The following is a 26,315-nucleotide window of genomic DNA, read 5'->3' on the forward strand; positions in this document are numbered from 1 at the left end:
GTTTTTTGGGTCGTAAGTCTTGTGGTGCTGGTGTTTTAAGGTGATTTCTGGAGTGTACTGGAGTTGGAGAAAGCGTACAGGTGGGTATTATTATTCATTTTTATAGAGAAAGAAAGGAGTTAGGCTAGGCCAAAATTCAAACTGGTAGCAGAGCGTGGTTGATCAAAGATGCCTGGATCCGACAGTGAACAAAGGGAGACTACTAGATGGAGAAGGGAATGTCCTAGGTTTAGCGGATACAAGAAGAATACAAAGAATGGAAACGGTCAGCCGAAGATTGGCTATTGTTGTATGGAGAAGATACAAAATACCCGGCGATAGAAATGAGAATGAGCTTAAAAGGGAAAGCCCGAGAGCTAGTGGAAGCATTAGATAAAGATAAACTTACTGGTACAGAGGGTCCAAAGTTAATCCTAGAGAAACTAGATAAAGCCTATCTAAAAGACTCGGTAATGGAGAATTACGGTAGAATAAAAGATACCTTCTAATAAGAAGAGAATCTAGTGAAAATATGGCGGACTATTTAATTAGATACGAGAAGGCAGCATCTGAGTGTGAAAGAGCAATGGGGAAAGGCGCGCTTGAAGGCGAAGTCAAGGGGTATCATGTAATAGAGCAAGCAAATCTCACGGAAAATCAAAACAAATGGTATTATCGGCTTGTGGGCAAGAAAAGCTAGAGTACGGAACAGTGTCGCAAACAATGAAAAGACTATTTGAGGGATTAGGGACTAAAGAGGAACGGAATGTGGGGTTCGTCAGAAGGCAATGCCAGTTCTGGAGAGGAGGGAAAACCAAGATATCGGGGAAGATGGAACCGAGAAGGGGTGGTAGAAATCCTATAAACAAAGAAGGGAAGGTAACAGTATGTGCAATATGCAGCTCAGAATGGCATTGGGCTAGGGATTGTCCTCAGAATTTTCATAATAGGAAGAAAACTGAAACAAGACTAGAAGAAAATAAGGTAAAAACAGAAAATGGGACAGAAGAAGAAGAGGTTTATGTAGGAGAAGTTAATAAAATAGTGGAAGCATCATGGGAGGTGGTTGATGCAATTTTGGACACAGGGTGTAAATCAACAGTTTGCGGGGAATTGTGACTAGCACGTATTGTCATGGATTTGAGTCAGGAAGAGTTGAGGAGAATGAGGGACACTAGGACAGAGTCTAATAAAGTGTTTAATTTTGGTGAGACATCTTATAAGTCCAGAGGAATAATAGAAATACCTGTGATACTAAAAAACAGAAAGTTTTATTTGAAGACGGAAATTCTGCAAGGTGATATACCCTGGCTGATAGGTAAGCAAACCATGAGTAAAATGGGTATGACCCTAAATTTGAAAGAAAATTGTGTCATAGTAGAAGTATTAGGGGGAATGAAGAAAATAGAGTAAGAGAAGACGAACAGGTCATTTAAGAGTGCCTATAAGGAGGAGGAAGGTAGAAGAATTATTACTGGAGGGTTGGAAGGGAAAGAATCCGAGGGAAATTAAGAACACAATGAAGAAATTACATTTACAGTTTGGTCATGGAAGTGGAGATAAAATATGGAAGCTAACAGAGGAAAGCACAATGGAGTAATGGGTTAATCGAAAAAGAAAAAGAGGAAATAAGAAAGTTACTAACGGAACTGATTAAAAATTGTGAGTTTGTAAAAAATACAAAAGAAACCCCGCCAAACCGGTAGTAGGCTTTTCTTGGAGTAAAACGTTCAATGAAGTCGTAGCGATGGATGTGGGAGAGATAGAAGAGAGAAAGTTCTTGGTAATAGTGGATATGGCAACGAGATATTGTCAGGCCTGTTGGATAAAAGATAAGAAACCAGAAACTATAATAAAGATACTTTTTGAGTGCAGGTTTGCTATATTTGGAGCACCCTCCAAAATATTGTCAGATAATGGGGGAGAATTTCAAAATGAAAAAGTAAGGAGGATGGCAGAAAAATGGAATATTAAAGTATTAGCCACAGCATCAGAATCTCCGTGGAGCAACGGATTATGTGAAAAGACCGTAGGCATGATCAAGGGAAGTGTAAGGAAGATGATGGAGGAAGAGGAAGTAGATTGGTCCCTAGCTTTGAAATGGGTAGTGAGTGCTAGGAACTGTTTAATGAATAATGGAGGTTTCTCTCCCAACCAATTAGTATTTGGAAAAAACCCTTCACTGCCTAACCTAATAGGAGAAGAAAGTTCTAGTCCTGCAAGCAGAGAAAAAGGGATGGAAGAGGGTATGGTAAGGGACACACTGAATGCAATGCACAAGGCCAGAGAAGCATTTATAAAAAATGAGTCCTGTAATAAAATAAGAATAGCGCTAAACAAAAACATCAGAGAACATAAATTTGAAGAAGCAGTGGTAGGAGATGAGGTATTCTATAAGAGGAAAATGAAAATGAATGGAGAGGACCTGCTCAGGTAGTGGAGTATCGGGGAAAACAATAATAGTCAAACATGGGGATTCTTTAAGAGAAGTAGCTAGGATACATGTGACAAGGATTCAACGACGATCACCAGATACAGAAGAGATATCGGCTAGAATAGATAAATCCCATGGGGTGAAAGGTAGGTCAGATGGCCCAAATGAAGGGAAAGTAGATTGGCTGGAAGGAGAGGAGATAATGGGTGAGAGAAGGAATGCAGACAGAAAGAGAGACTATAGAAAGAGAGGTGATAGAGGAAACAGTGGAAGATAACGGGCAAAGTGGGTCAATAGAAAAGCGAGTTAATGGAAGAGATACCAAAATTCAAAAAGGGAAATAGAGTTAGGGCTATAAACAATGATACAGGACAAGTAGAAGAATGGACTATTTTAGGTCTTGCAGGAAAAAGATCAAGCCAAGCATGGGCTGATTCGTACAATATACGAGACTCACAGTCAGGTGACAAAGGGTGGGTTAACTTGAGGGATTATAGTCAGGTAGAAAAAATTGAAGATGAAGAGGTGTTGCTGGGATTTGAAAATAGAAGCATAATGGAAGCTAAAGAAAAAGAACTTCTAAGTTGGAGAGATAACCAGGTATATGAGGAGGTAAATGATGTTGGACAAAAAGCTATATCTACAAGATGGATAGTAACTGAAAAGATAAAAGGGGGGGAAAGGATATGTAAAGCAAGATTGGTAGCTAGAGGGTTTGAAGAAGAAATGGCTGAGTGGGAAAAGGATGCTCCCACATGCAATGCTGAAATTTTAAAATTCTGTCTAACCATAATAAAGGTGAAAAATTGGAATTGTTATACATTGGATGTCAAAACTGCATATTTACAAGGTGACGAGATACAAAGAGAAGTGTACTTGAAGCCACCAAGGGAAGATGGTTGGAGGGGATTATGGAAGTTGAAGAAAACAGTCTATGGGCTCAAGGATGCAGCAAAAGCATGGTATTGTAAAGTGGTGAAAGTAGTGAAGGAGCTTCAAGGTGAGAGAAGTAGACTAGAACCTAATATATTCTTTTGGAAAAAGAACAATAAATTGGAAGGCATTTTGTGTACACACGTAGATGATTTTTGCTACGGAGGAACTGAAGGATTCTTAAAGGAAACGATTGGGAGATTGAAAGGGAAATTGCAAGTAGGAGAACAAGAGAGTAAAAGGTTCAAGTATATAGGAGTAGTAATAGAGCAGAAGGAGAATAGATTTTCCCTTAATCAGTGGCAGTATATAAATTCCATAAGAGAACCAGAGGCTAGAAGATATACGGGTAATAGAGTGCTAGAACAAAGAGTTAACAGAGTACAGATCAGTGGTAGGACAGCTGAATTGGGTATCACTACACACGATGCCAGAAATATCATATGATATTAGCGAATTAAGTAAAGCATTTAAAGAAGGAACAACTCAGGATATGAAGAAACTTATTAAAATTGTGAGAAAAACTAAGAGCATGATGGGCGAAGTTACAATAAGTGAGATGGAAGAAGAAAGGGTTTATGGGAAGCCTATGCAGACGCTTCATTTGGAAACATAGAAGATGGCCATACTCAACTGGGTTATATTATTTCTTTGACAGATGGGAAGAGGAGAAGTCCCATATGGGGTGGAAGTCTAGGAAATCCAGGAGAGTGGCAAAATCCACCATTGAGGCTGAAGCCCTGAGTGTTGGGGAAGCTGTAGAAGGATTGATATATTTCAAGCATTTGTGGGAAGAGGTAGTAGGAGGGAGAAATTTAGAAGCCTTGGTTAACACTGATAGTAAAACACTAATGACCGCCATCAAATCGAGCACTGGTGTAAGTAGCAAGAGATTAAAAATAGATATTGCTGCAATAAGGGAAACCATTGAATCCGGGGAAATAAAGGAGGTGAGATGGATAAAAGGAAAGGAGCAAGTGGCTGATGTATTAACTAAAGCAGGAGTTTCAGGGGAATGTATTAGAAATTATGTAGAGGGTAAAGAGTTGGAGGACGAAGGAAATTAAGAGGGGAATACTAGGTTAGGAAACAGTCGGAGGGGAGGGAGAAAGAGATAAGTGTGATTATATATTGTATAATTGTTATGGGTATAGATAAGTGTGATTATATATTGTATAATTGTTATGGGTATTTTATGCATTGTTGAAATATGGTGGGTGTCCTATATATGACAACATGTAGATTCTAGAAGGTGTCTGTTGATGTATTTAAGTTGTGTTGTGACGTCATAGGCTGTGACGTCATAGACAAGATGGCGGCGGCGTCGGCAGGATGTAAACAATAACACGGGGCAGTAGAAAGCACGTGTTGGTGGGTGTGGTTGGTAGGGGAGAGCTCTCTGTCTGGTAGGAGTTGTTTTTTGGGTCGTAAGTCTTGTGGTGCTGGTGTTTTAAGGTGATTTCTGGAGTGTACTGGAGTTGGAGAAAGCGTACAGGTGGGTAGATTATTCATTTTTATAGAGAAAGAAAGGAGTTAGGCTAGGCCAAAATTCAAACATCAGTCTTCAAGGAAATTTCTCCGCTTCAGTCTTGCAGGGAAAGCTTTCGAATTCAAGGTCCTGTGCTTCGGATTGACAACGTCTCCTCAAGTTTTTACAAGAGTGTTCACCCTCGTGTCGGCGTGGGCGCATGCTCAGGGGATCAGGCTAATAAGATATCTGGACGATTGGCTGGTGATAGCAAAGTCCAGGGAGAAATTACTCAGGGACAGGGCGGCCCTCCTGCAGCTTTGTCACAGCCTAGGTATTGTGGTGAATCAGCAGAAGTCGCAGCTGGATCCAAGTCAACGTTTGGAATATCTGGGAATGGTGATAGACACAGCACAAGCCAAAGTATTCCCGACAGACCAAAGAGTAGAGAAATGCAAACAAGTGGTGAATGCCTTTCTCGGAAAGCAGACACAGCCAGCAAGACAGTGGCAGGTGGTGCTGGGAATCCTAACCTCCCTGGAGAAGCTAGTACCACAAGGAAGGCTACACCTTCGTCCTACAATGGAGGATGAAGGAGTTTTGGTCACCAACAGTAGATCACCCGTACGAGCAAATTCCCTTGTCGGCAGAAGTGAGGAAAGACTTGCTGTGGTGGGTGGACGACGACAATCTGACAGTGGGTGTCCCCCTTCAACAATCTTCCCCAGACCTCTTGCTGTTCTCGGACGCGTCACTAGAAGGCTGGGGAGCCCATATGGAGGAGTTGATGGTGTCAGCAAAATGGAGTTGCAAGGACAGAGAACTCCATATAAACGTGCTGGAGTTGAAAGCAGCTTTCCTGGCTCTACAAGAATTCAGGGAGAGAGTAAAGGGACACTCAGTGGTATTGATGTCAGACACACCACAGTAGTAGCTTATATAAACAAGCAAGGAGGCCTAGTTTCTCGGCAGTTACATGTGATGACAGTTCAACTTCACCAGTGGGCTATAGAGAACCTGGTAGACATCAAGGCCAGGTATATTCCGGGAAAAAGAAACATAGTGGCCGACAAGTTGAGCCGCAGGGATCAGATTCTGGGAACGGAGTGGTCCCTACACCAACAGGTAGTGGACAGGATGCTCATGTTGTGGGAAGGACCGATCATAGACCTATTCGCAACCAGGTACAACAAAAAGTTGGAAGTGTATTGTTCAGTAGTCCCGGACGCAGAGGCAGTAGCAGAAGATGCGCTACAACACCCCTGGGACAATCTGGACGTGTACGCATTTCCTCCATTTTGTCTAATCCGTCAGGTTCTGAACAGGGTAATGCGGTCTCAGAACCTCAAGATGACCCTGGTAGCCCCGTTATGGCCGAAAGCAGAGTGGTTTCCAGACCTACTGGAACTCCTAGTAGATGTGCCAAGAGAGTTACCTCCATGGAGCAACCTTCTGTGTCAGCCTCACGTGGAGAGGTACCACCAGTCGGTGAAGTCCCTATCGCTTCACGGGTGGAGACTGTCAAGTATCTCCTCCGAGAGCGAGGGTTTTCGCAGAAAGCAGCAACTCAGATGGCAGGTAATATCAGAAAATCATCTGCGACAGTATACCAAGGAAAGTGGTCAGCATACTGTGATTGGTGTCGTAGAGGGAACGTGTCTCCACTCGGTACCACTATTCAGCAGTTAGCAGACTTTCTGATATATCTCAGAACAGAAAAACATATGTCTGTATCTGCAGTGAAGGGGTACAGGGCTGCTCTAGCCTCAGTCTTACGAATGAAAGGAGTGGACATATCGTCTTCATGGGAGTTGGCCATGCTGATGAGGAGCTTTGAACAGTCATGCCCACCAAAGGAGCTAAAAGCCCCAGATTGGGATCTGATCAAGGTACTGAGTAGTCTGACAAAACCCCCCTACGAACCACTAAGGCAGTCCACGGATAGGAGCCTGACCCTGAAGACAGTCTTCTTATTGGCCCTGGCTTCAACCAAAAGGGTGGGGGAGCTACATGGCCTCTCATATCTCATAAAGCACTCGAGAGGTTGGAGATCAATGGTGTGTGAGTTTGTCCCAGAATTCGTGGCAAAGACCCAAAATCCAACAAGAGTAGACGGCAGATTCGACTCCTTTACCATACCTTCCTTGGCAGACTTTGTAGACAACGACAAAGCTGAGATGCTCCTGTGCCCCGTCAGGGCACTAAGGGAGTACTTAAAGAGAACAAGGCACCTCAGGCCGGGGTGCCAGAGGTTGTTCGTAAGTACAGATAGCCAGGTGGGAGCTAGAGCTCATGACATCAGGGGTGTGAGTGCTTCCCTGGCATTTAAGAAGAACATGTCTGTGGATAAAATTCTGAAAGCTGGCGTGTGGAAGCGCCAAACAACTTTCACCTCATTTTATTTGAAAGATGTTGCCCATAGATCCTTGGACACCTTTTCCTTGGGTCCAGTGGTGGCGGCCCAACAAGTGATATAGTTCATCCAGTGCCCCTGGTGGGTCAGTTTGCGTCTAGTCTAAGATGAAGGTATGAAAGTAGAATGAATTGGATGACTGGTCTTTTTTCTTTACTACTTTCTTCCTACTCCTTTAACTACGGGCAATATGAAGGAGAGTACCGTCATGTGCTGGAGCGGACTAGATGCAGGTGAGATGGTCAGCCATACTGTGAAGCTATCTTAGCTGATGATATACTTTTCAGTAGCAACACACCCCTCTGGATAATAAGGAAAAGAGGGGTGAAGGTGGATCCAGTCGCAAGGGACAAGAGTAAACAGTAGAATGGTATCTACACCCAGTGGGAGGAAACCAATAGATCCGCTTATATCTTTGGTCCTAGGTTCATTGTCCATTCTCTTAGAATTTCCCTATATATTCGGAAATGGATAAGGTGGCAAACTCCCAGTCAGTTGTAGAGACTTACCTCCCTCCAATAGTAAGTCTATCCTAATGTTAAGACCGAAGGTTTGTTTCGTGTATGAACAAATACCAAATTTGTAACTAATTTGTATTTTTCATAACTAACAAACCTGAGGTCTTAACAGTTAAAGGCCCACCTCGAACCACCCCTCTAGCAGTCTAAACTGGGTTAGAAATATAACTGATGGGTCACAGGTAGCCGTGGGCATTCTGGGTATACATGCCCCGTGACCTGGTATAGATGCCATTAGTCCCTGGATCTCACAAGTGTAATTTTAATTCTACCGGTTTCCAGCTTGGCGCTAGTAAATCCTAATGTTAAGACCTCAGGTTTGTTAGTTATGAAAAATACAAATTAGTTACAAATTTGGTATTTTAGGTATATTGCTAAATAGAATTTTTATACATATTTTAATTACTGTTTTGTAGATTAGGCAATTGCAAATTATCAGTCCCCTCTAGGTATCATTAGGGACTCAAATTTGTAACACCTATGGATTTATTTTGTCATCCCTTGGGTAACCTAATACAGAAATATGGAATGCTGTCAATTTTTCTGTATCATTTCCAAATATAATAACTTAAATATCAGAAAAATGCAGGATAGTGAAATACAAAAATTCTCATTCAATTCCTTGCAGATTGTCCGTCATTTGTATGTACAATAAAAAGTTGCTGATTGATTTTTTCTTGTGAACAAATCAGGTAAATCTCAACTTAAAATGGACCTGAATTTAGTGGGTTTTGTACTTATCAGCTACCATGTTATGATTATTTTTCCTAAGCTTCCATTAAAGATGATTCATTTTTGGATACCTCTTAAATTGAATATTCAGTGTAAATTATATGTTAGTTTAGGTTAGGAACTATGTGAAATTGCTGTTAGCTATAAGATATCTAGAGAATTTTCAAGTGTAGGCTATAATAAAGGGTCTTTGTTACTGAAAGGACTTTCTTACTTATCAGAGAGGTCAGACCCTGTCAAGTGGAGGTGCTACTATACATCTGTCATCTCAACTGATTTCTTGTAGCTTCATATTTAGATGTTATGGATTATTAGGTAGGTAGCTGCAGGGTACCTGACGATGCAGGTGGTCAGTACATGGGCAATTTCTGCTCTTCTGCCTGTGACATATAATCAGTTTTGTTTCATGAAAGGTTAGGTTTTTATGTTATTAGATTTAAATAGCAGTATTTCGCTGTTTAATAAATAAAAAGGTTTTATCCTTTGATATGTCTGTAAGAAATCTTTATGTTTACTCTGCACAGGTTGAAAAGGCTGAAAGTCAGCAAGAAATTGAACTGAAGAATGCCAGCAAAAAAATAAGGGCAGAGCAAGAACGCGAACTCAAGGCTTTCCGTGAATCATTGAAAACAGAATTAAAACTATTAAAGCAAGAAATAGATCTCCTTCCCAAGGTAAGCTTTTCTTTTCATTAACAAGCTGAAGTTTTCTTCTGCAGTTTATGGGGAAGGCAGTTTTCACATGGAAAGAAAGAAATACAGACATTTGTAGGTCTTTGTTCTGCTGTGCCATACAACATGATTATCATCAAACCCTGTCCTAAGGAATAGGTGTTGAGGCTTGCAAAGTGGCATGGAATGATTGCTATTCTCCTTAGAAATATTGAGTGTGGTCTTTGTATTATATTACAAACTATGCAAGTTATAGCAACACCAGTGAAATATATGCTCTAGGTTTTTAAAATTTTGTACATTTCTTTTTCAGGATAAAAGGAAGGATGCATTTAAAGCCAGAAAAGAAAAGTTAGATGTAGACCAGACTGAAAGAGAAAAGATCTTCCTAGAAAAACTTCATGAAGCTCATGAGGTATGAGTGTAAATATATGTTTTTTATGCATGAAAATAATATTAACTGGAAATGCAAATGAAGTTGAACAAAAAACCTTTATGTATTGTATTTGAAATCAAACAATTTTTCTTATTTTGTGCCAAGTAAATGTTTTCCTATTGCCTCTATTCATTTAAAGATATCTTATGTATTTTAACAGTAAGATTTATTTGAGGTGAATCTTACCTTCTGTTAAAGTTAGCTATAGCTCCATGCTGATTAGGCGAGTTGGCATTCAAAAAAAGAATTGAATGGCTGCCCGGATGACTCTAATTTACCTGTTCTCCACCAGGTGTGTTTCGAATGTTTCTTTTGCGCCTCGTTTTTTTCCCCTCAGCTGAGTTCAAAAGTCACTTAAAACTGTCTCCCTTTCATCAAGTTGTGGATGCGATACAGTACTTGGCTGCTGTTGCATCCTATCTACAAGTGTCGCTTCCTGTCGCCAGGTTTTGCAAAGAGAGAGCAATCCTTTAGGCTCTTTTATTTACCTCCTGTAGGCAGCAGTCTCCTTCTGTTGTCCTCTGGTAGAAGTTTGAATCAGAGAAACTCTCAGTCTGATCAGTGTTTATTGTGACGTTGCGAGACATAGAAAATATGTCTCGCTTGTCTTAGCGTATTTCGGCACCCTTAAATATTTGGAGAAGAGAACCTAAACTTTCGCCTGTTAGAGCGTGTTTCGTAACTTTTCTCATACTTGGACACACAACGCTCCATTTAGGTGTGCCATGGGTTGTCTTCTTGTTTCTTATGTAGTCGCTGGGTGAGCCGCAGACCGCCTCTTGCAATACAAGCGCTAGTTGACACTTCAACTGTCTTTAGTAGGAGGTTCAGTTTTTTCTCTTTCCTGTGGGGAGATGAACTCGAGACTGACAGGTGTGCTTTGGGCATGCTGATGGAGTCTCGGTCTAGCTTGTGGAGTTGTTACCTTTTACTCAGTATGTTGTCTCATCTCTACGTCAGCTTAGAATTGTGAAGCCAGCTTCAAGGTTTTGGTGCCAGCAGGAGTTTAGCGAGGAAGAGAGTTAACTCATATGTGCAGACCACAGGTTCTGGTAGATGGACACTTGCAACCACCTGGCATGCTTGGAGAGACTTGGGACCTGTACCTTACATGGTGGAGATGGTGAAGGGGAGTTGTGATTGTTTTTTGGTTGTCCTCCACTAGTTTAATCTACTTATAGCTGTCCCTTTGTTTTCTTGAGCAGAACACTCTCTCATAAGTCGCTCTTTTTAGTGGGAATGTAGAGAGAATGAATGGAACAGGTAGTAATTTAGTGGGATTTTACATCTTTCCTACCTCCATAAGCAGTTGGAGATAGGGGGTCATTCTTGAACATTTTGAGACTGAATAACAGGAAGCATCTGCCCTCATATTTTTTGGTTTTCTAGCATGGTTTTAGTGCCTTTCCAAAGAATGGTTAGGCTTGTGGTAGAAATGTATTCTTTTTACCAGTACATCATCCTCAGTCACGCAAGTTCCTTCAGCATATATTTACAAGAAGGTATTGCTGTTCTGTGTGCCTTGTTTGCGTTAGTGTACACCACCTCTATAAGCATTGTCGGGGATTTTGTTGCCCATTGGTAGATGATGTCGACTTCAAGAGCAAGAATCTTTTCTACTGAATCACAGGTTCAAGTTGGCCAACTCTGTCAATAGTAATCCAAAGGCCAAGGACCTGTTGCTTCTCCTGGCCCGGTTTCTATGCGTTATGATTTTTAATTCTCTAAATCCTCATTCTTGTCTAGTGATTTAGGGATAATACTTAATTGTGCAGGCTTTTCTGTCCAAGATGAATAGGCATTTGCTTTTATGAGAATTTTAGACCTGAAGGAAGCTTCCTATATGGTAAGGGCTTTCCTTATTAGGGAACATGGCCTCACTGGGGATTTTATCAAATAACCAGGGTCAATTAATGTACAGTCTCGGCATAAGAAATTACAACTTACAACTAACGTTCTTTAAATTTGTAAGTAATCCAGAACCATCATTGTCTCCAGGTTCTGTAGGAGGTAGTTGTCCAGTTTAAAAACAAAATCTAAGTATAGATTTTGTTTTTTCCCTTTGTTGTGCAACACAAAACCAAAAGTTTTAACAGTGTCATACTTTTTTACAACATAGAATGGTGAACACTATGTACACCTGGTAAATCTTTCCAGATGTCAGGCCAGTAGAAAGATCATCAGAGATGCTTAACAGGTTTATCCCTGGTCAGAAATAGTCTTTGTGGGAAGCTTGCTGCTTTGAGTGAAATGACTATGTTTTGGCAACTGTGGATTTAGAAGGAACAAACTACCTACAGATGGCCTTTACATCCATAAATGCAGCAGTTGCTGTAGGATTTTAGGGGCATTCATTGAGACATAGTAGCATGTAGATAAACAGGAATACCCAGACGATCACTACTCCTTTGATGGCCCTCAGGCTTGAGCAGTGGATGTTTCCTTAAATTTGCCCTGATTCATACTCATAGGCCTGCCCCTTGTATCTATTCTAAATACTTTTGAGCAATTTCAAGTTCAAGAAGTGCATAGGGTCTCCCGTAGAGCCTTTGTAGCCTCAGAGCAAATGATTTTCAGAATTTCTAGCGCTCTGGACAGATTTCTCTTATTCTTCTGTTACAAGGAAATTAACTCACCTACACAGTTCCATGCACTTACACTAACTTATACACAAACTTATGCATCTTAACTGCTTGGAGATGTTAGAATGTCCCCTCCCAATAAGGGGATTTTCAAGTTTTTTTAGGATCTATCTTAAGTTCCTTAAGTGGAAAACAGCCGTGGTCTTGGGTCAGAAGCAGCTGTCATTGTATTGCTGAGGGTGCCATTCTAGAGGGATTTCAGCACCTGGAACCTTGTAGACATTAGTGTTTTTCTGCTTTCTCAGGGACAATAAGACTTTTCGCTGTTTAATTTCAAAGTTATCGTTCCATACTTTCCTTGGTATTGCATCATATTCTTTTAGAGCTTGCTGAGGATCAGCACCGTAAGGTTTTGACATTGAAGCCCTGTCATCTCGATATCAGTCTCTCTCTGGAGCTTAGATGCTGATCTAAACTTTATCAGAATTATTTACTGTGAAACCTTTTGTTTAGCACTAAATCAGCAGTTAATGAATAAATTTATTGCCAGCTCCCTTCTTTAAGGTTGATGTTAAGGTTACATTTTACAGTGAACTGTAAGAATTTCAATTTAACCTCCTTAGTGGGGAAGAAGAGGAAATGCTTCTCTGCCCTGTTGGGGCAATTGAAACTTAATCAGATAGGTTAAGCCTGGTAGAGGTAGTTAGCCTTTTAGAAACCTAGAGCATCTTTGTCAAAGGTTAATCCTGTAAGAGGTAAAGTTAACCTTTTGTTTTGTGGTTTTAGGAAAGTTTTGTAATTTTAGAAAACCTAGCTGTCTTTGCCAATGTTTTTAGAAACTTAGAACATCTTTGTTAAAGAACACAAGGTCCTCTGTGATGTATTTTATTGGTTAGTGTATGAAAACTGGCTCCATATCTTCTACCTGTATTGAAGGTAAAAATTCATAATGTGAGCAGCAGTTGTAACTTCATTTAGTGTTATGTCAATTTGTTGCTTCAGGATAGGATTGATGTGGTGCAGTAGAAGTGAAGTGCAATTTGGTTTTCACTCGCTTACTACCTTAAGTATGCAGAATTGTGTTTGAAAACAGTAAAGCCCTTTATCCGCTATAGTGAGTTGGCTTTTCCTGAACCGAAGAAAGAGCAATCCTTTAGGTTGTAATATTTTGGGGAGATTGAAGGTACAAATTTTGTAGGAGCATACCTTTATATCATAAAGGTATTTATTTGAAATGACTGTTATTTTATAGGGCTTTTGGACCCTTCACGCTGCCTCCGTTTCATTCTGGCTGAATCAGAGTGTTTTTCTCCAAAAGGCTGCTCTTGGCTGCACATGTATGAGAGCCTTGCTCTCTGAATGGAATCCAACTTCTGGTGGTAGTAAAGTCCAGAAAGGAATTAGGATCAGGTAAGAATGTTTTGGGTTTCATGCAAGAAACCTTTACTTCGATTGGCTGAGTGGGTTGTTGTCTAGCTGCACTAGCCACTGTCCTCTTCTTAATGTGGGAATCAGCTAACTTTAACAGTAGGTAAGATGCATCTCAAATAATATAAATTTTCATAATAAAATTTACTATTTGGATACTTACCTACTGTTAAAGTAGACCCTACCCAGCCTCCACACTAATTTAGTGGACTGTCAAGGAGAATTCTGACGAGCTAAAACATTTGAAACACCTGGTTGAGAACAGGTAAACTAGACGGTCATCCGGGCAGCTAATTGATTTTTTGTTTGACTGCTGACTTGCCTAATTGTGCAGAGATATAGTAGGTAAGTATCCAAATGATAAATTTTATCATGAAAATCTACTCATGCGAAGAATTTTAAGGATAACAGTCTTGAGTTCTTTTAGAATTGCTAATGGATAGAGAGGCTTATTAATAATCCCTTGTCATTTCTTTCCCAAATTTTCCATTTCTCTGTGTAAATTTATAAGTAAGTATGTATGCATATTAATCGGATAATAAAGTTTCATTTAAAAAATATGCATGTTTTTTAGGTGTCTCTAAAACGTCTTGGAGATGATCATCGAGAAAGGATTGCTCTCCTTGAGAGGCAATTCTTGCAGCAAAAGCACCAGCTGTTAAGGTCACGTGAATCAGCTCTCTGGGAGATGGAAGAGCGTCATTTACATGAGAAGCATCAGTTATCCAAAAGACAACTTAAGGATATATTTTTCCTTCAGCGACACCAGGTTTGTGTAAATGTGAATTTATTAATATTGCAAGTAATATCACCCTATTGTATAGTGTAAAAGAAGTTAAACTGACATTCTCAGTTTTGAAAGCTTTGTAGGGGAGAACATAATGCAAGATGAAAAGTATCATGCACAAAAAGTGTATGTGGAATTAATAAAAGAAAAATTTTGATAATGTGGTTATACACAAATACCAAGTATATTAGTACCTCGGTTGACAAACAGTCTTGTTCATGAACAAATTGGGTTACAAACCAGATATTCAAAAAATTTTTTCTCTAGTTCGCAAACTATGTTTCAAGCTGCAAACTCTCAAACTTTCCTCAAAATGGTCCATTGAAAGCACCTAAGTTGTGTAAGTGGAGGGTGGAGCATCATCATAAGTATAGCAGTCAATGAGATTCAGCGAGATAGAGAGAATATTGCCCCAGTTAGGTTATTACACCAATATATCAATTTGCAACAGTAAAATAATAGTTATATGTATTGAAAATAATGACAATTTTAATGAAACTGTTGTTGTACTGTGTCTAATCATATTCCATGTATTATTGTCATATCATATTACAAAATATGAACAGAGCAATCATGTGCCAATTGCATTCTGGTTTTGGTTTTGTTTATATTTTGAAAATCATCAGCTGATTAGGTTTTACTGACATCATCAGTCATCACTGTCTTTAGTTATCAAATCAAACTTAATTCAGAGAGGCATTTCTTTGATAAATTATCAAATATGGGTTTAAAATACAACTACGTTATTTATAAACGCAGTAAATTAAGCAAAGTATGTGTGTGATTTTGTTAATTTCAGGTTTTGCTTTTGCCACAAAATCATTTTGCTCATAATTAGTTTGTTTAGCCGCAGCTATAATACCTGCTGCTTCAAGTTAGTGGCATACTGTTTTACACCTCCATTGCGTGATGGACGAGTAAAAATGCATTTGATTTTTATTTGTGGAATTACATTGAAAATCAGCAAGTTTTTAACGAGACAACTAATGCAACTCTTACTAAAGTGAGATTATTACAGTAACTAACAGCTGTTTATTAATATGAACTGTAGGACAGTAAATGCTTTAGCATAATTTTTAGAGATGAAAGCAATGTAAATTAATAAAAAAACAGTAACAGTAATGCAAGGGATTCTGGTAAGCGAGTGGTGTGCCAACTACGAGTGCCTGATTTGAAGAAACAGTTTGGCACTCAATCTGGAGGTGAAAACCCTCGAATCGACATTTCCATTTTGCACTGTTATATTACCATGGTTGTTATCTCGGTGCACTACCATATGTGTATGTAATTGTGATTTTAAATTTAGTGTTCTTTGTTCCAGCAAAACAAACAAGCAAATTTATTTTTTATCATTTTTTCTGAGGTTTGAACAAATTATTATTATTATAAGTAATAAAATCTTGTCTATTTGATAAACGATCAAACAATACTGCTGGGTTGAGCTTTGTGTAAAAACAAATTTTCTTTTTTCATAATGACTTATGTGGTAAGTAAAAAAATATTTGATAATAATGATCCTTTTTAAGTGATTTACACTTTTTTAAATGGGAAAAACTTATTTAGGTCGCGAACCTTTTGGAACAAATTAAGTTCATGAGCTGAGGTATAACTATTTGTTTAGTATCTCAGTGTCTGACTCTAGAGCCAGATTGTTGTAAATTAAACCAGATTAAATAATTCTATAGAGTAAGCCTATTCACGTTAGGAAATTGATGAAACACTTCTGTTCTAAACGTTTTTGATGTTTAAGGGTTGGGCTTGAAAGTTGTTTTAATAGTGATGTCACTTGGTTATATAGATAAATAATGTTCAGACTTGAGTAAAGTGTACACTTTATCTTCTTTGATTTACAATCCTTTAACCTGTTGCCTTTCCCACACTTGGCACACAAATCCTTTATTTTTTTTTTTTACATCTAGGAAAAGATATATCTGTTATAGACATTTCAACTCAGCATTGGTACATATATATAATTTGAAAATTATTCTATATATTTTTTTTACCTCTGCTATATGCAAATATATTGTAATATTTCATCTCTTTTGGTAATTTCTATAAATTATAATATAGTAACCTTTTTGAAGTAGTAGTTTTTATCTACACTTTTCAGCCACAGGTTCCTGTCTTATGGGTATTGTATGATGTTATCTTTGTTGTCAGTTAGGACAGTAGGACCACCATCAGGTTTTCATATATTCATTGAACTTTTGTCGACTTACTTAATTGTGTATTGCCCCAAAGTAAAATTTGTCAGTTGTAAAAACACATTATACCATTGTATTGCTCTGCTCTAGTTAGCTAGTCTGTGGTCCTTTGTTCCATTTTTGTTTTGCCTTCTTTACAGTATATTTATTTATTGTCACAGGGATGTACATTGTTTTGATTCCAGTATTATTTTTGCAGATGTTGGTACGACACGAAAAAGAACTGGAGCAGGTGAAACGAGTCAACCAGCAAAAAGAGGAGGAGCTAGTCAAAAGGCAGCAGGTAAATTATTTGTTTTGCTTGTGTCCTTCACTTTCAAGCACTTTATCATCATGAGCTTAGTATCCTCAACATTATAACCCCTCATTTCATCATATGTGGCTCTTAATTGTTTCCTTTTCTCAAATGTAGATGGTGTATATGATTTGTATGAACTTTTCATGTGTAACATTACAATGGAGAATCTGATGTGATAATGATAGTAATGAGAATGAATATAACTCTGAAGCTATTTTAGCGCCTCTACATAGTCCGTAATTAATTACACAATCAGTCAAGCTACTCTTTGGAGAAAAGTTCAACCTATTTCCATTACAGGTTGAAAGGAGACAGTTGCCAAAGAGGATACGCCAAGAAATGAAAGCAAGAGAATTAATGTTCCGTGAGAGTATGCGAATCAGCACTACACATCTTCCAGATTCTCAAGAAGATGAAAAAGATAAACTCAAAAAGGTGGGAAACATTTAGCAGTAGTTAGTCATATTATTATATGTATGGTATTTATGAATTTTTTTAGTACTTTAGTGTCCATTTTGGAAAGGGAAAGAGCGTTGTTAAAGTCACGTCCCATATAGCAATGCATTACCTTCAGTGTGCCGTGTATGGAGCACTTTAGGTAGTACATACTGAAAATTTTTTTTGTCAATAAATAGCATAAATGCATTATTGTTTGAGCTAATATTGCTTTAATTTTTGTTTACCTTAGTAAGTTGTAGTGTCCATTTTGAAAAGGAAATGAGCATTATTAAAGTTATGTCCCATATAGCGATGGACCTTCATTGTGCCAGTATGGAGCACTTTAGGCAGTATGTACTGAAAAAAAATTTTTTTCTTAGTAAATATTATAAATGCATATCAGTGGATGTATAATATTATTGTTTGAGCTGATATTGCTTCAATTTTTGTTTATCTTGGTAAGTTGTAGTCTGCTCCATCTATTGTGTTGAGGGGTATCTGTTAACTGATTTGGGAAGTGCTATTTTTATTGGGTTTAAGACCTAAAACTCATATTTTTATGTAACTGAGCAAGTAATTATATAGCTAAGAATTTCTAGTACCAGCAGGTAAAATTTGAAAATTGCAGTAGCGATTCTTTTGTTTTTGTTGTAGGCAGGTATCCCTGCCTTTACCTGCTCAATTTATTATGCTGGCTTCCGACAAAGGTTGTAAGCAGAAGTTCTTTAAATTTGGAAGTTGTTTGTTTAGTGGTTGTTACTGGACTATCAGTGAATTACCACATGATTCTTTCCTTAGCCTTTGGCTTTTTGTTATTTAGTCAGGCATTAGTTAAGAGACTATGAGGACCTTGACTAGGTTTTTTACTTTTCACTGACGATGTCTGACTCAGGAGCGACAAGTAGGAGTGACAAGTACTCATTACTGTAAGCAAGGGTGCAGGACACAGTTGACGTCTGCTAAGTATGACACACATACAGTATGTACTAGGTGTAGGGGTCAAAGTTTGAATTTTGGCCTAGCCTAACTCCTTTCTTTCTCTATAAAAATGAATAATCTACCCACCTGTACGCTTTCTCCAACTCCAGTACACTCCAGAAATCACCTTAAAACACCAGCACCACAAGACTTACGACCCAAAAAACAACTCCTACCAGACAGAGAGCTCTCCCCTACCAACCACACCACCAACAACGTGCTTTCTACTGCCCCGTGTTATTGTTTACATCCTGCCGACGCCGCCGCCATCTGTCTATGACGTCACAACACAACTATATACATCAACAGACACCTTCTAGAATCTACCACATGTTGTCTATATATAGGACACCCACCATATTTCAACAATGCATAAAATACCCATAACAATTATACAATATATAATCACACTTATCTATACCCATAACAATTATACAATATATAATCACAAAGTTGCTCTCCAGAATTAACATGTTCTGAATGTAGAGGCTGGGATGAGAGACAATGGAAGGTTTTATCTTCTCATATTTCCAAATTGGAGAGAGAGGTTACATATGAAAGACCATTAGCTAGCCAGGCATCTTTAAAATCCTCATCTGAAGTATGCATTATTTCTGTATACAGGCAGTCCCTGGTTGTCAGTAGGGGTTTCGTTCTTGGTGGTGGTGCTGATAAGCGAAAACTGCCATTAACCAAAACTCAGTGATTTATGGCGGGTTAATGGTGCCCCTGTTAAGTATGTTATGGCACCATAACTGAAACTTGGCCCATTATGGCGCTAGACAAGCACCATAAAACCAGATCACCATTTACCGAGTCCGCTGTTAACCGGGCACTGCCTGTGTTTTCTGAACCCAGTGCCATTGCCAGTCTCGTAGTGAGTTTTGAACGTAAGTTTGAGTTGTCAGCTAATTTTATGGTTTGATTTGGGAGAGTCAGTTTTTGTTCTTGATTGAGAGAAAAGTGAAGTGTTCATGGAGAAGCTGGCTGCCTGTCCCCCTGAGTCTGCTAGGTGAAGGTCCCTGACATACTCCCCCACCTGGGAAAAGTCATACTGGAGGCCTAAGGGAGGTTGATGCTGTGTCTGCCCACGGCCAGTTGTGCCCCTCAGTCACACCTGTCAGTGTTTCCCAGGTGGTGAAAACAGCCATTGGAAAGGCATTTTGGATAGTGCACATCGACTTTCTTCCAGTTCGGATTCTTCCAGTCCTAAGAAATGGCACTTATGGCACATCAGTGATAAGCTTAGGCTACTGAAAAGGTCTGTGGCAAAAGACTCGATACCTTTGTGCAGTTTCTGGGATAGCCTAGAGGCTTTTTCCACTGAAGGTTTTCCAGATCAGCCTAAGCACTCTGGTTCGGTGCGCCAATTAACACCAGTGTTGGCTTCAGGTTCCCAAGCAGTTCAAATTAGTGTATGCACCCCCGAGCACCCAGTTCCTTTTAGCTCGTTTGCAACTGAGCAGTCAGTGTTGAAAGAGAATATTTTGTCTCCTTTAGTAGCTCCCGAACACCCTCTCGCTTATGAGCATCCAGTCTTGGATGGAGTGCTTCTTCTACCAAGGCTCACATGTCTCCTGTGTTGTCTGCGGAGGAGGAGGATTGATCGCACAGTATTCCAAACCCCCAACTGCTTATGGATCTCTTTTGTGGTTTTTCCTTGAAAGTTATCCTAACTTTTCATACAATCAACTTACCTGTCAGATATATACATAGCTAAGACTCCGTCGTCCCCGACAGAAATTCAAATTTCGCGCCACTCGCTTCAGGTAGGTCAGGTGATCTACCGGCCTGCCCTGGGTGGCAGGACTAGGAACCATTCCCGTTTTCTATCATATTTTCTCTGTCGCCGGTGGTATCAACATTGTTGTTACTACCTCCTGACTGGAATTTGCTTTTCAAGGCAATTGATCATCTTTTTTGGACTTTTTGGTGACGTACCTGGATCGTTGTTTTGGCATTCGCTACCGTGGACTGGATTTGGACTTGCTTTTGATTTTTCTTCAAGAATGTCTGATTCAAGTGGTTGTGTGTGAGTGTGTGTGAATGTAGGCTGCAAGGTGAGGATACCGAAGGCTTCGGTTGATCCTCACACTGTATGCCGTAAATGTAGAGGTTTTGACTGTTCTTTGACTAACACCTGTCATGAGTGTGAGAGGTTGAATGTTGAGGAATGGAAGACTCTAACTTCTTATTTGAAGAAGTTAGAGAGGGATAGAGTGAGAAGGGCTGCATCGAAGAGTGCGGGTAGTACAAGGCCTATTGAGCCTTTTAACGATTCTAACTCTTCTTTAAACTATGCATATGATTCTAATTCTGTATCAGGGCCCTCACAAGCTTTGCATTTAGATTCGGCCTCAGAAATCGCTGATCTGAAAGCTACACTTCAGAGGATGAAATCCAAAATGGCTACCATGAAAGGTAAGGATTGTGATAGTGACATATTTAGTGAAGTGAGTGCCCTAGACCTCTTACAAGCTCCCAAGCCCAGAGGAGAAGAAAAGTTGAAAGCCTTAAGGAGGTTGTGGAGAATTCCCCCCGGTCAGGCGTCCCTTCAGCAGGCTCTGTAGCTCGACAGACTGCTCAGGACCGCTATAGAAAAAGCGTCCTCCGAGAGTGCTTCTCTTCGTCCGCATCTCCCTCAACTAAACGAGGGTGGAAGGATTCGGACCTTTCCAGGCCCCTGAAAAGGCACTGGAAAGAACCTGTATTGGATTCTAGCCCTGAACGCTTTTCTGAAGAAGCGCCTTCCTCGATCAAGAAAGCTAAGAGGGTTTTGACGTCTCCTGGCTTTGACAAAACTCCTTCGAGGTCTCCCTCTCCCGTTGAAGAGGACGCCGGAGAGGCTTCCAAGAGGATTCTCTTAGCTGTCCAAGAACAGTTATCCGCCTTGGTAGGAGTTCTTTTGAAGGATCCTCCTCGTAGGAAGGACGTGAGGCTTCCTGTCAAGAAGTCTCGTCTTCCTTCTCCCGCCAGGAGTGAGGCTCCTGTGGGACGTGAGGCGTCTTCTAGGCGTGAGATGTCTCCTGATAGCGAGTCGTACGCCAAATATGGAGCGCCAGCCAAGCGCGAGGCGCCAGCCAAGCGCGAGTTTTCTTCCAGACGAGAAGCGTCTTATAGGATTGAAGCGCCAGACAAGCGCGAGAAGCCTAACAGGCGCGAGGATTTAACCAGACGTGAGACGTCTGCCAAGCGAGCAGCGTCAGCCAAGCGCGAGGCGCCAGACAAGCGTCATCCAAGCAGGGATGAAGCGCCAGAGAGGCGCGAGGCGCCAGCCAGGCGCGAGGCGTCAGCCAGGCGCGAAGCGCCAGCCAAGCGCGAGGAGCCAACCAGGCGCGAGACGTCTGCTTTGATTCATAGGGGCTCCGTACATGCTCTTAGCCCCTCTCCAATTAGGAGTTTGTCTCCCGCAGAGAGAGAAATTGGGGAGGAAGACCCAGACTTGAAGTTGAATTCTCCTTCTGATCCTTTCTTGGAAGAGGACTCAGAAGACGAGACTCACGGCAGAGAAGGGCTGTCTAACTACAAGGTTTTGACAGCTCTTCTTCTTCAGGAATACGGAGATTCCTTGACCCCTGCCGCTCCTCCTTCTCCACGCTCCCTTTTTTTGTGCTCCAAGACACCAAAGTCGTCGTCTTTTCTGAAGATGAGGCCGACGATTTCAATGAAGAGAGCTCTTCAGTCTCTGGATAGCTGGATGCTAACCAAAAAGGAGTTGGTTAGAACTGTGTTCTGCATGCCTCCCGCTAGACTTACGGGCAAGAGAGGTATTTGGTACCAGACTGGGGAGAATATGGGTCTCTCTCTCCCAGCTTCGGCTGAAGCTGACTTTTCCAGTCTGGTAGACGCATCCAGGAGACATAGCCTACATAATGCACGAATAACTTGGGGTCTTTCGGAGCTGGATCATCTCCTCAAGGGACTCTTCCATGTTTTGGAAGTCTTCAACTTCCTGGATTGGTCCCTTGGGGTGATGGCCAAGAAGGCCCATGCCTCGGAAGGCCTCAATCCAGACGTACTCCTCTCGATCTTGTCGTGTATTGACAAGGCGGTACAGGATGGCTCAGGAGAAGTCTCTTCCTTATTTGGAGCCGGTCTCTTGAAGAAGAGGTCTGTTTTTAGCGCTTTTCTGACAAAAGCAGTATCTCATTCTCAAAGGGCAGCATTGTTATTCGCTCCCAGGTCTGACTTTTTGTTCCCTGCGCAGTTGGTGAGGGACATTTCCCGTTCGCTGACGGAGAAAGCGACACAGGATCTTCTCCTTCAGTCGTCCAGGAAAAAGAGACCAGTGGGGGTGGGAGAGAAGAAAGGTACTAATACGCCTCTGCAGCCCTTTCGAGGAGGTCCTCCCTCTAGAGCTCCCTCAAAAAGGAAAGCGACTGAGAGGAGAGGTAGAGCTTCTTTCCGTCCCTTTAAAAGGGGAAAGTGAAGCTGCGTTCCTCCAAATACCAGTAGGTGCCAGGCTCCTGGGATTTGCGGAAGCCTGGACACTCATCGATACAGACGCTTGGTCAATGTCTGTTCTACAGAAAGGATACCTCATTCCCTTCCTGGACAATCCTCCCCTGACTTCAACTCCGCGGGAATTGTCCGCCAATTACAAGGACCCTGTGCTGAAAGATACTCTTCAACGAATGGTGGATCAGATGTGGGACAAGAGAGCGATAGAACTAGTGCTGGATCAAAGCTCCCCGGGGTTTTACAATCGCCTTTTCTTGGTTGCGAAAGCCTCGGGGGGCTGGAGACCAGTTCTAGACGTCAGCGCTCTGAACAAATTTGTTCAGAAACAGAAGTTCTCCATGGAGACTTCTGCGTCAGTCCTTGCGGCTCTTCGCCAAGGGGATTGGATGGTTTCTCTGGATCTCCAAGATGCCTATTTTCACGTCCCGATTCATCCTTCGTCGAAGAAGTACCTCCGTTTCATGACGGGGGGAAGGATCTTCCAATTCAGGGCCTTGTGTTTCGGCCTTTCCACTGCTCCTCAGGTCTTCACAAGCCTGATGAAAAATGTGGCGAGATGGCTTCACCTGAAAGGTATCAGTATCTTTCTGTACCTAGACGACTGGCTCATCAGAGCAAAATCAGAGAGACAGTGTTTGGAGGACCTTGCTTTGACACTAAACCTGATCAAGACCTTAGGATTACTCGTGAACCTCGAGAAGTCCCAACTGATCCCCAGCCAGAACTTGGTCTATCTGGGGATTCGGATGGATTCTCGGGGTTTTCGAGTATTTCCTTCTCAAGAGAGGCTAACGAGAGGCTTAGAGAAAGTCTCTCTCTTCTTAGGGAAAAAACGTACTTCGGCGAGGGAATGGTTGAGCCTTTTAGGGACCCTTTCCTCGCTCGAACAGTTTTTTCCTCTAGGAAGACTTCATCTCCGCCCTCTTCAGTTCTTCCTCAGAAGATCTTGGAACATGAAGACAGGACTTCTTTCGGACAGTTTTCCCATTCCAGTAATGATGAGACGTCACTTGGAATGGTGGTTGCCCCCACTGAAGGAGAACAAGGGTACTTCCCTAGAGACTCAGAACCTGAGCCTTGTATTATTTTCCGACGCGTCGGAAAAAGGTTGGGGAACAACATTTGGAAAGAGAGAGGTGTCAGGCACCTGGAATGCACTTCAGGTGTCCTGGCACATAAATTGCAAAGAACTGTTTGCCGTACACCTGGCCCTAAAGGGCTTCGAGCCTTTAGTGACGAACAAGGTAGTCCAAGTGAATGCGGACAACACTACCGCCCTTGCCTACATTCGAAAGCAAGGAGGGACACACTCGTATGCCCTATACGAACTCGCAAGAGACCTTCTTTTGTGGACATCCCAGAGGAACATCTCCCTCTTGACGAGGTTTGTTCAAGGAGTAAGGAACGTGGGGGCAGACAGGCTGAGCAGGAGGAACCAGGTCCTTCACACCGAATGGACCCTCCACTCAGAAGTTTGTCGGAGTCTCTGGTCTCTTTGGGGGACTCCTCATGTGGACCTCTTTGCCACGTTCCTCTCAAAAAGACTGGAAGTCTTTTGCTCAGTAGTAGAAGACCCCAAAGCTCTAACAGTAGACGCCTTCCTTCTAGATTGGTCTCATGTAGACGTATACACATTTCCCCCATTCAAGATTCTGGGGCAAGTGCTCAGGAAGTTTGTGACATCGAAGGGGACGAAAATGACCCTGATAGCCCCCTTTTGGCCAGCTCAAGAGTGGTTCACAGAGGTACTGGAGTGGATGGTAGACTCCCCAGATCCCTCCCACAAAGGATGGATCTTCTCAGACAACCACACTTCGAGAGGTTTCATCAAAACCTCCCCGCTCTCGCTCTGACTGCCTTTCGACTATCGAAAGACTTGTCAGAGTGAGAGGTTTTTCTCGCAAGGCTGCAAGCGCGATCGCTAGAGCCCGGAGAACTTCCACTATGCGAGTTTACCAGTCTAAGTGGGAAGTATTTAGAAGGTGGTGCAAGTCGAAGAAGTTGTCCTCCTCCAGTACCTCTGTAACAGAAATCGCCAACTTTCTGTTATTCTTGAGAGAGGAATCTCGTCTCTCCGTAGCCACTATAAAGGGCTACAGGAGTATGCTTTCGGCCGTCTTTAGAAATAGAGGGCTAGATCTGGCAAATAATAGAGATCTACACGATCTGGTTAGATCCTTTGAGACCATGAAGTCTAAGAATACATCTCCCCCTAACTGGAACCTCAACGTGGTCCTGAAGTTCTTGTCCTCGGGAAGATTCGAACCTCTGCATATGGCCTCGTTTCGTGACCTAACGAGAAAATGTTTGTTTCTTTTGTCACTGGCGACAGCTAAGAGAGTTAGTGAGCTGCACGCCCTTAGTGATAAAGTGGGATTCAAACTAGACTCAGCTATCTGTTCATTCAAAGCTTTATTTCTGGCGAAGAATGAAAATCCTTCGAATCCCTGGCCGAGAAACTTCGAAGTTAAAGGCTTATCGGGTCTTGCCGGCAGGGAAACTGAGAGGTCTCTTTGCCCAGTAAGAGCTCTAAAGTTTTACATGCAGAGAAAGAAACAGTTGGGAGGTTCTAGACAAGGCCTCTGGTGCTCGGTGAAGGACCCTTCAAGACCTATGTCCAAAAATGCGTTAGCCTTTTTTGTTAGGAACATCATTACCGACTCATAAGGCCTGCACGGATGACTCTTTGAAACTCCTGAGAGTAAGAGCTCATGAGGTGAGAGCAGTAGCTACGTCTCTCTCTTTTCAAAGAAATATGTCACTAAAGAATATCTTGGAAGCGACATATTGGAGGTGTAATTCAGTGTTTGCTTCTCACTATTTATAGGACGTTCGTGTGACCTACGAGAAATGTTTTTCTCTAGGTCCTTTCGTGTCTGCGGGCACAATCCTGGGTACAGGAGCTAACACCAATCCTTTAAATGATGCATAAGTCTAATAGATATGTTCTAGACTTTCTGCTGAGCAAGTGCAGGTGCCGCACTGGCGGCCAGTCACTTTCGTTCAGTAAGGAACTCTTGTGATATCTTTTATTAGATGAGTATCATTAAATTTTTTGTTTTTTTTTAAATTGATGTGTGCATGTGTAATTTGGTTTTGAGTTATGGTTGTTTGGGGATAACTCGGAGCAATTATTAATACTAACATGGTGGTTAGGATCAGGTGGTCGGGATTGGTTGTGTGCTCCTTCGTAAGGTGTATTGTCATATAAGTGGATCAGCACCCATTGACAAAGTCCTTTCAGGCTCTGCCGAGTAAGTGGATAAGACCCCTTCGGCAGACCCACAAGAACTCTTGGCCATAGATCACATATCTCGCTAAAGTTTCTTGAGGTGATGCAGACTCCTGGGCGACAGCCACAAAGTCTACCACCTATCAGGTAGGAACCAAGGTTTTTTGTACCTATAACATATGTTGTTTACCTGTCTATTCCATAAGTAGCTGTCTCTTACCCTCCACCGAAGGGTGCCAATCAGCTATGTATATATCTGACAGGTAAGTTAATTGTATGAAAATGATATTGTTATGATACAATAAAGTTTCATACATACTTAC

The 26,315-nt window shown here is 41.4% G+C and overlaps 1 protein-coding gene across 5 annotated transcripts in view; it reads left to right on the forward strand.

Moving 5' to 3' along the window:
- LOC135213515 (serine/threonine-protein kinase 10-like) overlaps positions 1 to 26,315 on the forward strand; it is a 230,948-nt gene that overhangs the window by 166,354 nt on the left and 38,279 nt on the right. For all 5 annotated transcript variants that reach the window (XR_010314149.1, XM_064247427.1, XM_064247428.1 and 2 more), the window contains 5 exons: positions 9,002 to 9,151; positions 9,462 to 9,563; positions 14,169 to 14,363; positions 16,785 to 16,868; positions 17,184 to 17,318. Coding sequence is in view for 4 of the 5 variants with exons in the window: in XM_064247427.1 (XP_064103497.1) it covers positions 9,002 to 9,151; positions 9,462 to 9,563; positions 14,169 to 14,363; positions 16,785 to 16,868; positions 17,184 to 17,318 (666 nt within the window). In the remaining variant the exon portion in view is untranslated. The remainder of the gene's footprint in view (positions 1 to 9,001; positions 9,152 to 9,461; positions 9,564 to 14,168; positions 14,364 to 16,784; positions 16,869 to 17,183; positions 17,319 to 26,315) is intronic.

This window comes from Macrobrachium nipponense, chromosome 43 (assembly GCF_015104395.2).
Source record: "Macrobrachium nipponense isolate FS-2020 chromosome 43, ASM1510439v2, whole genome shotgun sequence".
NCBI classification, from domain to species: Eukaryota; Metazoa; Arthropoda; class Malacostraca; order Decapoda; family Palaemonidae; genus Macrobrachium; species Macrobrachium nipponense.